Genomic DNA, 15,701 nt, shown 5'->3' with positions numbered 1-15,701 from the left:
TGATCTTTGTTGCCTGTAGACTGTAGGGGTTGCAGACTAAACACAAAAAGCGAACAGCACAATTGGACCACCATAGCTCATAAGCCTCTTATGATGGGATGATGGTAAGCCTCATCCACTTTACTGTTTAGTTACACAAAAACTTCCTATTCCTGTCTAGGCAGAGCTCCATGAATTGATCTTAAAGACTCCACAAGTTTGTTGAGAATCAGTGCATTCGGTGAAGTATGTAATTTGCTGCTACTAACTGGCTAAAGGAGCTGAGTAACCAGAGGAGTGAGAGCTTCACTTTAAAGGGATGAAGCATCTAGGAGAAATTTGACATTGTCAGGAGACTATCTGGGATTGCTTTGTGATCCGTATTAAATCCATTCCCAAGTTCAACCTGCCCCCCTGGAAGCGAGAACCCTGACAAGCAAGGTCACATGACGCAGCCACTACACAGGGCAAAAGAAGTTTTCTTTCCCCCAAAGGCCTGTAATCTCAGATGAGCTCAGATGAAATGCAATACTCAAGAGGGCGTTTCCTCTGCTTTGCCCTTAAAAAAACCCAAACAACCAAAACCCAACATCCCATCCCCACCCCCTGCCTTTTATTTGTAAAAGAGAACCATTTCTCACTTCATCTGACCCCGTTTCTGATGGTCTAGCCTTCTTTGGAGCAATAACTGGTGAAAGCGATCCTTCAAAATCAAGCTGTGAGAAATAAAAAATATCAAAAAGTACCTCAGTACTGAAATTCCCAAGGCTGCATACGTGAATCACCAATTGTATCACCTGAATTCAAACCGAATATCACATGACAGTTACTTTAAGTACTTCTACACTTTGCTTTCATATAAAACCTATACTGCAATTAGATTAACTGGCTGTGTATAGATTATTCTAGTGTACAGTGCACAAATTCCACAGTTTGACTGCCTAACATCTGGCATTTACTAGGACAGAGGAAATACTGTGGATGAGCTAATGCTAGTAATGTAGCTGTACTGTAACTGCTTTCATTTCACTTGCACGCATACCCTTGCTGCTTTTTCCCCCCCCACTGCAAGTACTGCAAACATACTTGCTAGCAGGAAACCCACTTGCAGAAAACTCCAAATACATTCAAGTACAGCAGCTGAAAACACACAGATCCTTAAACACTAATTTGAAAACTTCATGGAAAATCCTCTTTAGGAAACAGGAGTCTGAGTTGCGACTTGTGTTTCTAGCAAGGGTAAGCTTAATATGGATTAATCAAATCTTCAATTCATCAGTGTTAGTCACAAACTGGGGTAAAATCTTCAGAATTTATTTTTATTTTACCAAGACAGTTGGTGCAAGTACCTTATAAATATATTGCATAATAAACACAGACTAAAACGTATACCTGAAACTTAGAAATACAGAATTGATTCGATGGTATCTTGTGATTTAAGACACGACACCATCTATTTCTGACTTCACTATCTCTCTAACCATTTGAACCTTGAAGAGTCACCTAGTTTATGTTGAAGCTGCTGATAAACAAACATGAGCTTGCTTACATTACGTGTCCAGGACAATCTCTCTGTGTTGTAACCCATCATATTCATGAGACATGTTACAAATAAATTCCATTCCGAGTGATAGCTTGGCCCTCCTGGAGCATTGTAAGCATTGTACCACTTGACAAGCATCTGTACAGCTATCTCCTTGGGCAGAATAGCTTTGACTCCTTGCAGACATCTTTTTACTGTTGGAAAAGAAGAAAAAAAGTTAGGTGTGTTTTCCATCTTATCTCCTGGTACTTCTTCCAATCAGTACTATAAATCTCTACAGGTCCTCTTATTGGACCTACTCTTAACTCTCCGGATACTCTTTCAATAAAAGCCACACCAGACAACCTTGAACGGCTGTTCCTTTAGCTCAGGTTGAGCACAGCCCCTAGTTCACCACACAAAAGGGGAAAAAAGTTCCCTGTTGCTCATTACTGAAACCAACTTCTGTCTGAACTGGCATCTCAGCCCCTCCTCGAACGATAATATACACTATAGTAGAGAGCAAAGCAATCTAAAGAACAAAGGAAGTTCTAAGAAAGCAGTGGGTGAAGGACTGAAAGCAACAGAGCGCACCTAAATAAATGGTAGCAGCTTTAGAAGGTAAGTTATTAGAGCTTGGATTGTGTGGCACTGAATCATTACAGCCTAGGCTATGCACAAACTACTTCAAAAATGAACCCTCAAAAATTATGGAACATATTTCACGTGACAGATTCTGAACCCTACCTAGTTCTGAAGTGGCGATTTCAGGAATAGTAATCCGAACCATTGTATTATTGCTGAGTTCCTGAAAAATAAGAAGGTAAGAGTCAAATTATGAAATGGGTAAAGCCAGGGTCCTTTTCTACCAACTCAGAACTTGTTTATCTATTAAGCATATTCCTCATTCCTGGTTATTTGCTACATTAAAAATCTGCAACCCCAGATGAAACCCTTGAAATAGATTTTGAGCTGAATCACTTGAAGGAATCAAGTTCTGACTTCTAGAGTATTCTACAGAGGAAAAGGTGGAACCGCCTATGCAGGTGTGGTATTTTGCTGCTGATCAGGAGCTGCCAGCTATGTCTCACTATGCAGAAGTGAATGTTACCCTCATTTCACTTTGCTAACAAAGCGTCGACTCAAATTAACAGGATATGCCTACCAAAGTTACTCTGTTGTGGACAGGATCTCTCAGAGCATGAATGAATGTCCCAAGCTGCTGAAAAGTACAGTCTTCAACGTAAGTTGATTCATGAAGTTTGGAAGAATCCCTTAGCTCTGGAACTGGTGACAAAAGCACACCCTGAAAAGTGGTGAAAGTGATTGCTTAGAATTGTTGAAATACAAGGCTCTGAGCAAAGGACAGCTAAAATTGCCATTTTTAATAAGTATTTTGAAAATAACTATAAATCTTTCCAATCTCTGCCTCAGAAGTTTTATAAAAATCATAAACAGGGCAACACTAAATAGATCTTCTTTAAACGCTATTTATACTGGGGATTTACAGAAGAAAAATAAAAGATTTAGCTCCAAAAGATACCTTGAGAGTTAAAAATCAAGCAGTCATTTGAAGCTGTTACAACTAAGCCCCTTCCATGGCAGGACTTCCTTTCTCCTTACCTCTTCTAGGGGCCCCAGATGCTTATTTAAAGGCTTGGATGGAGTGCTGACACTATCCAAGGGAGTGCTCGGCCGAGGCATTTGGGTGGACATTGTCAGGGATGGAGCAGGCAGCCCGGGAATAAAAACCTTCCCCACCTTTTTGTGAACAGTATGTAGGAAAACAAATAGTTGGTTTTCATGCCTGTGCTTCCACAAGCTTGCTTACATATACAGACATTATCAGATTTTAACATCTTAAAGGAAATGTTTTAAGAAAAATGGCAACGTACTTAAACTAAGGTCTCTGAAGAGAAGATTAAAGATTACTTTATGTAATTACTTTCTTCTGATGATGGCACACTGAAAAAACTACCATATATGGTCAGCACTGTATGTTGTTGCTACAGGTCTACTCCAACTAAGAGTTCCAGCAGGGCTTCACTGAGAAAGCTCTACTTTCGAGACTATATGCTTTTTTGTGTACATATGTGTGTCTATATATACCTATACACACATGCACACAAATGTGTGGAAACACATACACGTACAAATTGCAGTGTCCAAGGTTTCTGCACACACAGAGAGCATAGTGCATCTCTACAGAATTTAAGAAAAACTTTTATTTTTGATTAATCAAATCACGTCCATTCCAATAACAGCCCTCATTAAAGCAAATTGCTTTGCTTTAATATCTAACAGTTTTACTAAAACCATCTGGCATGCTACAGAGAAGTTTGAAAGTTTTTTTTTGTTCAGGAACAATTCTTATTTTCCATATTCTTCAAGGGTTTTTTTCTTTGAAAGCATTTTGTTACTTTAGTATTTTACCAGCACTGGCAATAAGACCAAGAGATTATTTAATTGTATCACAAAGTGTCACTGATTCTTCAGAACTACCTTTCAAGCACTGCGCATAAACTACACTTGGTACGTGAGCACAGCCACATTCCCAAGCAAGTCCCAAGTGAGCAGCAGCCTACAGCAGCTTAAAATGACACCTTGTATGGTATGATGCACACAGGATCCCCTCATAAACCAAAAAGATTCAAACATTTCTTTTAGGACAGAGAAACTGTTACTTACCCGAACCACTCCAGAATAAAGCACTAGATTTCCGCTGCCTTCCAGAACCAGCAGCATATCAATGCCCTGTAAGAATCAAGCTGCGTATTCAGCTTCTTGTATTTAAGACAAATGACAACAGTTGGACAACAAGTGACAAAGCAGGATACTCCACAGTTAATCGTCCACACAGGGTTACATACCTGCACCGGAGCGGCATCCTTTGCTTGAATACTGGTAACAGAACCAAATATCAGCTGCGACTTATCATTGCTCTCTTGAAATTTTACACACCTAGAGATTTGAGAAAACAACAGAAACAAAGAGACTGTCCTATCTGTCGTTAGGGAAAGAAGACAGAGAATTAAAACAGTGTTGCATGGCACAGTTACTTTTATTGTGGTATGCCTGGTTCCTTCCTCCTTCCTTTGCTTGTTTTGCCCTGCTAGTCAACTTATTTTTACTCTGCTAGTCTAATTAAAGCCCGCAACATACTCCAAGGGTAAAGATAAAAATAAGTAAGAATACCATTCAACTTAGAGTGAATGTTCTCCCTCAGCTTCAGTTTTATTTAAATAGCTCAAATCATCTATGCCACCACAGTTAAAAACATGTCATGTGAGAGCCAGTGATGTACCACATGTTGCCATAACAGATTCTACTAGCTGGAGGAGTAAGTATGTTAAAACCATTATCTAGCTGGTGATTTGTAGACATCTCCTCTTTGTTCACCTGTCCCCAAGATAGGGATGCTCACCGCAGCTGGAGCTGGGATTCCACTAAAAAGCACAAGAACTTCTGCCCACAAAGGTCAGTGGTAATAAACACTTTTGATGCTTGGGAATTCTTCTCTCTGTAAAATAGACAAAATGATCAGCACACTGTTTGGTTTACTGTAAGAGTTTTGATGAGGGAAAACAGTGTCACAAGCTGTAGGGTCTCACTAGACTTCAGTTAGCAGCGCATCAAGTTGCCAGAAGGCACCAGTCTCAGTTTCAGTCACTAAGCCTGAAACTGATTTTCTGGCACTCCAATTTTCACATTCCCCACTTTTTGGCATGCAAAGCACGTGCTCTTTGGCTTTGTTCTCCTGTTCAGCCTTAGGGTTTCATGCTGTGTTTTGCTCCTTTTGATGGTAACAGAGAAAGAGATACTCTACCCTAGAAGATCAGAAAAACCCCAAAGCAATGACCAGGTTAGAACCTACTTTGCCTTAGAGATCTCATAAAACCATTCCGCAATTCAGAGAGCCACAAATAACACAACAGGCAAAACTGTTCCAACTACCCCAATTCTCTTTTGAAGGGAGCTGGGCACTTAGTGAGCATAATTTTTTTTTTTTAAAAAAATAGGACATACAAGTCCACGAATCTACTTTAAGGTGGCACCATTTTCAGAAAACACACACTAAAAGCTGTCATTTTACTCTATTCCCACCCCAGCAAAAGAAATACAGAACTTCTCACAACCCAACACAAGCACCTAACCTCATGTTTGTGACTGTTTCCGTCCACAGATGATCTATACACAGCTCAGGAACAATTGGTTCAGTTTCTGGTATAAGGAAGGAATCACTGGAAGTGCTGTTTGGCGAATGGGTAATACTGTGCCTCTTCGGTGACTGAGTACTACTGGAAAAGTTGAACCTCTGCACTCCTGAGAAAGAATGCACTCCCAAGGCAGGGGAGTAAGAGCGGCTGCAAGCAAAGATGAAAGACCTTACTGAAAAGTGGATTTTCAAAATAGATACAGAATCCCAGAGAGCTTATATACTGGTAGAAACTTTAAAAACAAACCAAAGCCACCCTAAACCAGCAGCTACTTCAGTATCTGTTTCCTCCAGCATAGGAAAACAGTTGACTAATTAATTTCCAACCATCTCTGTCAGAATCCAATAGATGAGATTTCAAAAGTAAAAAACCCAACGTTTTAAATTGCATAGTCCATTCCACCAAAAATCTCTCCCACGCTCTTCCCTCTAAATATGGCTTTCTTTAGAAAAGCTAAATGAAAACACTCCTGGGCCTCAAAACAACTGGCAGACAGTTCTCGACTCTGCTACAGACCGGCTGTGTAATGACAGAACAGCCTCTTTGGCTCTTGCACGTCAATTATCCTTCTGTGCTATAGGAATAATGGCACAAGAAGGCTTTCAGATGCTGTAACAGAAGAGGCACCTGCACCAGCAGAGACAGAAATACCAGATGTCCACCCTATTCTATAGCTCGTATTCTTCGGTGTCATCTGCCCACACATTATGTTCAGTACCCACCTCAAAGCAGCCATGTTGGAGATAGATGGTGAGCGGGACTGCATGCTGGGCGATGACACCGATCTGCTCTGGCTGTGGATAGATGAGTAGTTCTGGAAAGGGGAGCCCACAGGCGAGTCTCCTTTTGACAGGCTTCGGAGATGAGCGGTCAAAGAGCTGCTCGTGGCCATGGGCTGTGGTGTGCCCATCTGCTCCGAGAACTTCAGCACCATGTTCTGCTCCTGGGAGAGAAAACAGAGATGTCTATGCACAAACAGCACATGTGCAGTAACAGCCAGGGAGATGCTCAAAGAGCTTGTTTTATCAGTTAGGTGTTAAAAATTCATGCCCAGGGAGGTGTTCAGTCTAAGAAGTTATTTCTACCAACCATGTTCTCTCAGTCGCAGAAACTACTCCAATGGTTTTTCACGGCACTAAATTGTTTGTCACTTTTCTTACAGAACACAACAGTTTAAGGAGTCCAAACCTTCTGGTACAACATAAGGAATATCACAATAAGCACAATATACTTCATGACCATCAGGTGATCTCCCTGGCTATGGTCCAGGCAAATACATGAAATAAACTATTTAAAAAAAAAAACAACCAAAAACCAAGAAACACACCAACAAACACTCTCTTTCAAATAAAATAAAATCACACACACACACACACAAAATCACAAATAATTTCTAACACACACAGCCAGAAGGACACGTAAACACACACCAAAATTTTTTATAATGATATTCAGTCAACAATAAATTTGTACCTCTGGCTTTACTCTCCGAAGAGCCCAAACTGTATGTAAACTCTGCACAGTATCATAGGTCATCACAATGGAAGGCTCAGCATTAAGAAACACGATCCTCAAGGTATAGTCAGCAACATACTGCACTCTAGCAGAGCCAAACACACCTGCTAAAGAAGTAGTAACTTCAGTTAAGGTAAAAGGATGATTTCTACAGCAGTGTTATCAGTTACAGGATCAGCATTTTTCATACCCTCTTTCTTCCACAATCTGCGTTTCTTTCCTGAACAGTTTCCCTGTTCGTGAGGCAGCTAAAACACCCTGCTTCTGTGTTCTTGAACGAGTGATTACTCGCAAGTTTTGTAACACAGAAAATGGTAAAGTGACACATTAAGCGTTTGATACCATACTGAGAGACTCCAAGTGATACATCTAAAGATGCAAACTTACCTCCAGACTTACAGACAAGAGGTGTTATCTCATCTAATGGGTGTAGCATGCTGAACATAGTAGGCAAAGGTTCTCTAGAAAGAGACCAAACAAAGCATATTCAAAACCTACATGCTAACAAGCATAATTGCTCTCTCTTGTAGCTGGTACATATGCTGCGATCCCAAAACATTTCAGACCTTAACAAATCAAAGCCTGAATTTTAACAGTAGAGACATATATTTCGTTCACAGAAGCTTGCTGGATTAACGGAGCACTCTCAGACAAAGGCTGGGATATCAAACAGGTTGATGAGGTCCTGTTTTACATCTCGGAGCACTTGAGAATGACCCCACCTAGTGGCCACACAACAGGCTTTGCTGGCCCGAGCGAACAGAGTGGCACCAGCCGAGTTAGGAGGAGGAGGCAGGAAGAGGAGAAAGCCTTTAACCCAGACTCAGCTTAAGAGTTTAGGTTCCACAGCTCCCAGGACCCAGACATGCCGGCCGCCATCAAGTAATTTGTATCCATCACAGAGCAGCAATCAAGCCACCCATCTGTGGTGGCAGTAGCAAAAGGAAGAATTTTCATGGAAGGCCAGCTGGAGTTGGGTCAATCATGATTTTTGCAATGCACATTTTCATGAGCGTGTTCAATAAACATTTCCAGGACCTCCATTTCTAATCCCAACTCTTCTGAGGACTAGAGAATCACAAGCGCCAGGAATGGACACAAAGCCCGAAAGAGCAAGTGGCTGTATTAAAGCTGCTCATCAGCACACCATCCAACTTCTTACTCTGCTTCTCAGCTGTATGTCCAGCCACAGAGCATGGGTCTAGGATCCTCACCAAACAGGTAATGCTCCATATATTTAAAACATTCTGCAGCTGAGAGAAAGTGTCTCAATGACAATCCCTCAGTGAATCTCCAAGTCATCCATCACAGCCTGAAACCAATTCACCAGACAAACCTTAATGAAATCAGGCTAGTAACACCCATATCATGCCCCCCATATCCCATTCCCAGGATCATCACTCCCAACTAGTTCTGAACACAGTATCAGAGGAATATGGATTGTCAGCATTCAGTTCCTTCCTGCTATTTCCTTGTGTTTCACCTGATTTTACCTGTCCCCATCATGAACACACTGATCCTTTCATTAATGCTCTTCAACTCTTGCACTCCCTCCTGTATTAGATTAGCAAACTGTCTATAATGAAACAATAAAATCCGCTCATTACATACCTGGGTGGACTTGGAGGTACTTCATGTGAAGAACTGGTGCGCTCAAATAACAAACCGTATTTTGTTGGCCAGACATTTGCGACCTATAAAAAATTACAAATAGTTTTATGACAAAAACCAATCACGTACTTACCATATTGATTATGTTTCATGTTTGAGTATCTCATTGTAGCAAAATAAGGTGTTTAGGCCTTTGCTTGAGAGAAGAGTAATGTAAACTGGAGCAGGTTCTCAGATGACGAAGCAGTCATACCCATACTTTCCTACATCACACAGCCAGCTTCCACTACTTCCAGCAGTATTCAATGCCCAAACCACAAGGCCACACTTTCATCAGCCTTGTCGCTTTCACCCGCAGGTGACCACGACCAGCAGCACTTTATGCACAACTCCCCACCACAGTGTGCAAACACATAACAAGCCCATTTGTGGAAGAAAAAAAAAAAAGACAGCACTTACCTGAAAAGGTAAAGCAGCAATGTAATCCTTTCCCTCTATGCTATGCACATTTATACAGGAATTCTGCAATATGCAGATACATTTCTCTACTATTTCATCACTGCCTGAAACTGGGGGGGAAAGAAAAGAAAAAAAAACCCTACACATTGAAGTTTCTCTCTTTCTTTAGGCATCCCCTATACACAAAAAGTACACTTGAGTAAGGTTAACAGTTTTAACACAGTAAGTCTTTAAACCAGCAAGTCTTTAGACTTTTAACACAGCAAAGCATTGTGAAGAAGCTTCTGAAGCCATGAGAGCTGAACTTGAAGTGTCTGTTCTAGCATTACAATAAGCAGGAAACTTACCATCAGCTTTTTCAGATTTGTCCTGGGGTATAGTGAAATCACACCATAAGGCCTAAAACCAAACAGAGTATAATTACTAACTTACGATTATTAGCTGATGCTACTACACAATCTCTTGTTTCCCCATTTCCCAAAATAACCCCAGCTCAGACCACCCCCTGAAAACACTCAGCGGGTCCTTTTTAGCTAAGGCGCATTCGTTCAGTCGCCACCTTTCCAGGTTCTCATACCTGCAGAACAGGGCTGTCGACCGTGAAAGCCTTATACACTGCAGACGCGTGGTTTTTACTGCCTTTGCTCCAGATGACCATATTGCTGGCCACGTACAGCTCTTCATCGAAGTCCACCGCTTCCCCAACATCACTGACGCCTTTCCTCAACTGCCAACTCTCCTGAAAACCAAGATTTTTTTGAGGGAAAGCTACGGGGCCTGCCGGTGTGAGCCCAGCAGCCGGTCATCGCTGCGCGGTCACGGCGGGGCGATTACTGAGGGAGCCGGAGGCCAGGCCGAAGCCCCCGCCGCCTCGTACCCGCTGCCGCTCGTGGATCGTCACCTCGCGGAGGCAGCCCACCAGGCCGGCCGCTCCGTCGGAGGAGCAGAGCTCGGAGGCGGGCTGCAGCCGCCGCAGCTGGAGGGTGAGGGCGCTGGGGTGGCGCCGGCAGTGCTCGCGGCCCCGGGGGGCGAACTCCTGCAGGTCGCCGGCCGCAATCATCGTCGCCCTCTCGTCAGAGTGGTCCGACATGGGGGCCCGATATCCTCATTATTTCTGGGACGGACGCACAGCCGCCGCGACCGGGCTCCGGCTCCCGCGCCTACCGGGGCCACGCGGGAAGCGGCAGCGCGGCTGAAGCGAGCGCGGACGGCGGCGGCGGCTCCTCACATGGGCGCGGCCATCTTGTCGCCCCCGCCCTGCCCCGCGGTGCCGCGCAGAGGACGCTGGGAGCGAAATGGCGGTGGGGCCTCATGCCGGGCCCGAGGGCCTTTGGGCCGTTTGCAGAGGGGAATCCTGCTCAAAACGCCGTTTTGGCCTAGAATAATCACACCGATCTTTCACGTGGGATCGCTGGCTTGCGGGCCTCCCCGGGCAGCAGAGTACTTCCCATACAGCTGCTGTCTCAGCCCTCTGCGTCCGCTGCCCCCCCCCCCCCCCCTCCCCCGCCGCCTCCCGTGGCAGTTTTCCTCATGAACTTGGACTTGCTGCACCCCTCGGGAACCGAATAGTCTCTCTGCACTTTCTTGTCCAACTGTACCTAGCAACCATCCAAAGGACTGTCCTCTAAATCTGAGGCCTATAACAGAACCCCCCCTTACGGCTGGGCCTGTATTTCTGCAGTTAAATATTTTAACAGCTTCTACACTGGTGCGTCAATGTCTTTTTGCTTTAAGGTGTAAAAGTTCATGCAGTGTGGAATTCGTTTACCTGTTTAAACAGTATGTATGAGCAGTTACTTTCCAAAGGCAGGCATGGTGCTTAGGAAACAGAAAATAGAACATTCAATTATTTCATAGGACTGGCAGGACGTCCTAGCCCTCTGTCCCTCTGCAGTCATCAACAGCCGTGTTGTACAAGCCTCTTCACAAACTTTCAGATGTTCCTGTGATACGGATTAGTGTAACTCATCAGAAGTCTGGGCTCTGCTGACTTAGACCAGCTAAAAACCCGGGTCCTGAGGTGCTGGTGGTCAGCACCTGCAGTGACTGTTACGTCTTGAGTGAAGAGATGTATCATCCACCTTCAATCCTGAACCGGCGATTGACAGCCTGCCACACTTGTAAAAAAACAAAAAACCTTTGCAAGCTGCATCTCTGATTACCAGCACTAGGTGTCAGGCAGTTAGCCTGGCTTTTCTGATGAGAACCGCCAGATTTTGCCAAAGGTGAGTTTCTGTACAATCAAATGTCACTCGTGTGTAATTGGGCTTTGGCTTCCAGCCTCTACTGTTCTGCCTTAGTTGTGGTGTCACGGCAAAACATGCAGAAATAGTGCTCTGGGATGTACTCAGCTGCCAAAATTGGGTGGGACAATCAGATTATTTTTACTCTTTTAAGAACAAGTTTCACTGATGCGATCAGCACTGTACTGTTAATCTGCCCATCTTGCAGGCACTACTGCACACAGGCATCTGTCCCACGTGGACATGCCCTGCAGTCTTTTCAACCATTCATACATTGCAAAATCAGCTCTTCCCTTTACCTTTCACCTTTATAATTGCTCACCTAAACAAGAGGGTGTTGCTGGCTATAAATCAGAGCCAGTTACTAGCTTTCAGCATAGTGCCGTTCCTGCAGCAGCATACTTTCTCCATTTGTGTGCAAGTACCATACCAGAAAATGCTGGGTTTTTTGTTGGTTTTTTTTGGTAATTAAGATCTGTGGTGAAGAAGTGCAAAAGGAGCTTGTCTGACAGGCAATAGTAACAGAACAAAACCTGTGTGACGTACCCTGACGGGAACAGAAAGGGTAGTGCATTCTCATGAGGATGATTCTTTTCAATGTACTAGTTTCACATGAGAAGTCAAAGAAGAAGGGAGAAGCTGTGGAAGAATTGAAAGCATATTTGAAACCATGGTTCCAGCATGCAGTTTGGGGAATTCTTGGTTCAAGGTGTCATGACAATAAGCACTATCATTTTCTCAGAAATGAGAAGCAACCTGCTGCGGAAAGCCAGGTTTAGGAGAAGCAAGAGTTCACAAGGCTGCAGGGTGCTTTCAAATCCTATTGCAGCTGCTGGCAGGAAGACAAGCAGAAGAAATGGTAGCCTGGATCTGCAGATCCAGCCACAGACCACATTTCCATATGGAGACAAGTGGGTGGATTTACACAAATAAGACTGTGAAATACAAACAGCAGTTTTGTGGGCAAGTAAGAATGCCCAGGGCTCAGAACAAGGAAGGTTCAAGCCAGTGTCCAACCTTTGGAGATGGCTTTCTGCTTTTGCGAAATAATTTGCAGACCAGGAGAAATTGTCCTATGAAGAAACAGCTGAGCCAAAGGACAGAATGTGCCTGGTAAAAGAGACGTAGCATGTACAATGTGCCCAAAGAAAGCAGCACAAGAAAAAAGGCATTTTAGTAGCACCACAAAATACTCAGTTTTCTCTGCAAATTGTTTGCAAGCTGCATCCTGTGACTGGGATGTAACAGTTGACACAAAGAGGCCGTCTGCCTTCAGCTAAAAACATACTGCCGAAAGAGTTTGGTATTTAAAAGAACAAGAGCCCCTGCAAATAAAGATAAAAATAGACATAAAGAGGAAGCAGAATTAAAGGGAAGAATAGATTTAGCAAAATGAAAATAAAAATACAGAAAGAGCAAAGGGGAAAAATCACAACAGATAGCCTGAAGTCTGATTGCCTTGTGCCATTTATGCTAAATGGTCCGATTTCACAAGTATTATGTTGCCTCCAAAGTTTCTGAATAGTCTTGTGAAGAAATTATGTCAATGATCTGAAGTGAAACTGCAAAAAAACTAAAGGGACAAGTTCAGGCGGTAGCCTGGCACCACGATGCTCTGGGGTGCCTCTTAGGGCACCTGCAATGCTCGCTGGGATCCTGCTAAGAGAAAGCTGAGAGGACCTGTGCAGCTGCTGATGTTATCAGAAAAGAATTACAACTTCTCATCCAGGCAGGAGAAGCCCGTAATAAAGATAAGCATCTTTCTGCTCACAAGCAGAACTCCACATGCATAGGTGCACCAACCCAGCAAGGAAACGGGGACTCAAAGGACAGTGGCCTCTCCTGGGTGGGATGACCTGGGCGATGGATCTGATAAGCTTTGCACTGGAGAGCCACTGCCGAAAGCGTGGCTCTGAAACAGCTGGTACCCATGCAGTTACCTGCACTCTGCTCTGCCCTCCTCCTTCGGAAGAGGAGAGGCAGGCGATCCCTCCAGTATGGCCTCTGTTGCACTACAGCACCTGGAGAGCTGTGAGCATGACTGGTTTAGCTGGTTCCTGGCGCTCAGAGAAGACAGGCAGCCTTTGTTTCCAGTTAAAGGTTCTCCCTTAATTTCAGTCCTCTGAAACCTTTGACATCAGTTGCCTTTCTCCTTCTTCCACTGCCCCAGGAGGGCTGCAAGACTTTTTCTAGGGCCAAATGCTGACTGATGCCCAGCCCCAGGTAGCAAGAACAGGGGATGCTATTTGGAGAGATCTTGTGAGTCTGGCCACACATGTACTTTGGGACTAAAAATCATAGTTTGTGTGGAGACCCCCAGAGCAACTGTTGAGTTTGGACTCTGAGGTAGGGAAATACGTAATCTGTAAAGGAATTATAGAGGAATGAAGCTGGGTTAATTAACATTGATAATGTACAGCTGTGGGCTGGCTACAGGGGTTGAGGGCTGGTTGATGTGGATAACATGCAGCTGTGGCTGGTTCCTCCTAAGTAGTTAAATAGCTTTAAGGACTGTATGAAGAGGAGCACTGGAGGAAGAGAAACTCAGAAGAAGCAGTGGGAGGTGAGAGAGTACCCTGGATGTAGGAGAGACAAGGAGAGGCCCAGGGAGAAGCAGGGGGCCTGGATGAGGAGAGGCTGGCTGAAAGAGCAGCCTGGAGAAGGAAAAATCTGGATGCAGCAAAGGCAAGAAGTAGGGTGGACTGGCCTGAAAAGTATGAAGAAACAGCACGGACAGTAGATAAACTTTTGAAACCTTGTGGGGGGTTGGTGGCTTTGCTGGGGCAAGGTGTGATAACTTCTTATTGAAGTTAACCTGGTATGTGATGGTAAAAGCCTTGTAGCAGCTGGCTAGTGCTGTGACAGTAATCTGCTCTGGCGAAGGCTGTCGAGGCTGCTCCTGAGCCTACCTTCCATATGCTGTTGGAAGAAGACTGAGGACAGCAGTGTGCTGGGCAAGGCAGAAACTGCATATCACCAACCCGAGAGCAGCCAAGGTGGTCAGGCTGTCTGCTGCCAGCTGCTTCGAGACCTTTCCTATCACAAACCTTGCTTGAGAGTTTCTCCTCTGTTTTCTCCTCTTCCTTGCTTCTTCCTCCCCCTCCATGCAATGGCTTCTTCCTCATGTCAAGCTGTGCTCAAATGAGCTGCAACAAACCCTGTCAAGCTGGAGACTAGTTTGCACCAGCACTGAACAGAAACCAACCTACTGTAAAGAAATGACCCAAATTAGGGGATTTTAGAGAGCTGCCTAAATCCTCTTTATGTGCCCATGTGTTCTCGTTGTTTGTTTCTTTTTCCTCTTCTTTCGTAGAAATTGCTCCTTCTTCCTCACCCCATGTTAGCGAGGGAATTATATGACATTATCCTAATGTGAGGGGCTGTTTCCACTCTGCAGCCAGCAAAGTCCAAAGGCCTTCCCATTGCTTTGTTCCCAAAAACTGCAAAGCCGGCAGGGACAGCGAATGCAGCCAGATGAAAGTGTACCCATGTGGCAAAAGCTGACCACAAATGACAGGCTTATATCAACAGCCAGCCTGGAAAGACAGAGGGACAAATGCCTGTCCCCTGGTCTCCTCCTACTCCCTGAGTGATGCTGCTTGCATGGGGAATAGACTCAAAATCTGGAGAAAAAGTGACGCTGCTGGAGTTGCACAGAAGGCACTGGCTCTTAGGCACTGCTGAAGATGCTCAGCCTTCTTGCAACAGCTTTGGTACATTTTTCTTCTCCCCTTTAATCTGGGCCTCTAGTGACACGCACCCTTCCTAAGCTGCTGATCACTTCAAGATGTGAGAAGCTGGTCTGGAGAAAAAGAGGCAGCAAGGGAGGAAATTCAATCTCTGTCACCAAGACCTGAGAATATGCAGTGAATAAGCAGCTTTGCAAGTCAGGGAAGTCTGTGAGTGAGTTGTTCTTTTTTTCACAGAACTTAAGACTTTTTTTCTTCCCGATTGGAAAAGATTTCAGACTGGATTTTGTATGGTTCTTTTCTTTGTAACAGTCGGAGAACTGCACTGCCCTTCCCAGCTCTCATTATAAGTTACACTCATAAATGACCAGCTTCAACACAGAGCTGTCTTCTTCCCATATCTCTGTTTCCACAGCGTGCTGATGCTTACCTAGTACTAAATGAGCAAAATGCGTATCTCTCTTTC

At 44.2% G+C, this 15,701-nt stretch overlaps 1 protein-coding gene across 4 annotated transcripts in view; it reads right to left on the bottom strand.

The window, feature by feature from the left end:
• The window catches only part of ANAPC1 (anaphase promoting complex subunit 1), a 33,586-nt gene extending 23,013 nt beyond the window's left edge, over positions 1-10,573 (bottom strand). For 2 of the 4 annotated variants that reach the window (XM_055725748.1, XM_055725750.1), the window contains exons 1-17: positions 10,181-10,572; positions 9,881-10,042; positions 9,651-9,702; positions 9,304-9,413; positions 8,845-8,927; positions 7,621-7,694; positions 7,192-7,340; positions 6,441-6,661; positions 5,656-5,865; positions 4,926-5,021; positions 4,372-4,462; positions 4,190-4,255; positions 3,125-3,262; positions 2,667-2,807; positions 2,249-2,309; positions 1,529-1,716; positions 621-695 (exon numbers count right to left, since the gene is read on the bottom strand). In XM_055725748.1, the coding sequence (XP_055581723.1) occupies positions 621-695; positions 1,529-1,716; positions 2,249-2,309; positions 2,667-2,807; positions 3,125-3,262; positions 4,190-4,255; positions 4,372-4,462; positions 4,926-5,021; positions 5,656-5,865; positions 6,441-6,661; positions 7,192-7,340; positions 7,621-7,694; positions 8,845-8,927; positions 9,304-9,413; positions 9,651-9,702; positions 9,881-10,042; positions 10,181-10,393 (2,130 nt within the window). In that variant the 5' untranslated portion in view covers positions 10,394-10,572. Of the gene's footprint in view, positions 1-620; positions 696-1,528; positions 1,717-2,248; positions 2,310-2,666; positions 2,808-3,124; positions 3,263-4,189; positions 4,256-4,371; positions 4,463-4,925; positions 5,022-5,655; positions 5,866-6,440; positions 6,662-7,191; positions 7,341-7,620; positions 7,695-8,844; positions 8,928-9,303; positions 9,414-9,650; positions 9,703-9,880; positions 10,043-10,180 lie in introns of all 4 variants that reach the window. The other 2 variants (XM_055725751.1, XM_055725749.1) reach the window with 2 other exon arrangements.
• Positions 10,574-15,701: the final 5,128 nt, after the last annotated feature.

Source organism: Falco cherrug, chromosome 13 (assembly GCF_023634085.1).
Source record: "Falco cherrug isolate bFalChe1 chromosome 13, bFalChe1.pri, whole genome shotgun sequence".
NCBI classification, from domain to species: Eukaryota; Metazoa; Chordata; class Aves; order Falconiformes; family Falconidae; genus Falco; species Falco cherrug.
The sequence above is the reverse complement of the archived record's forward strand: the minus strand, read 5'-3'. Positions and strand labels throughout refer to the sequence as shown.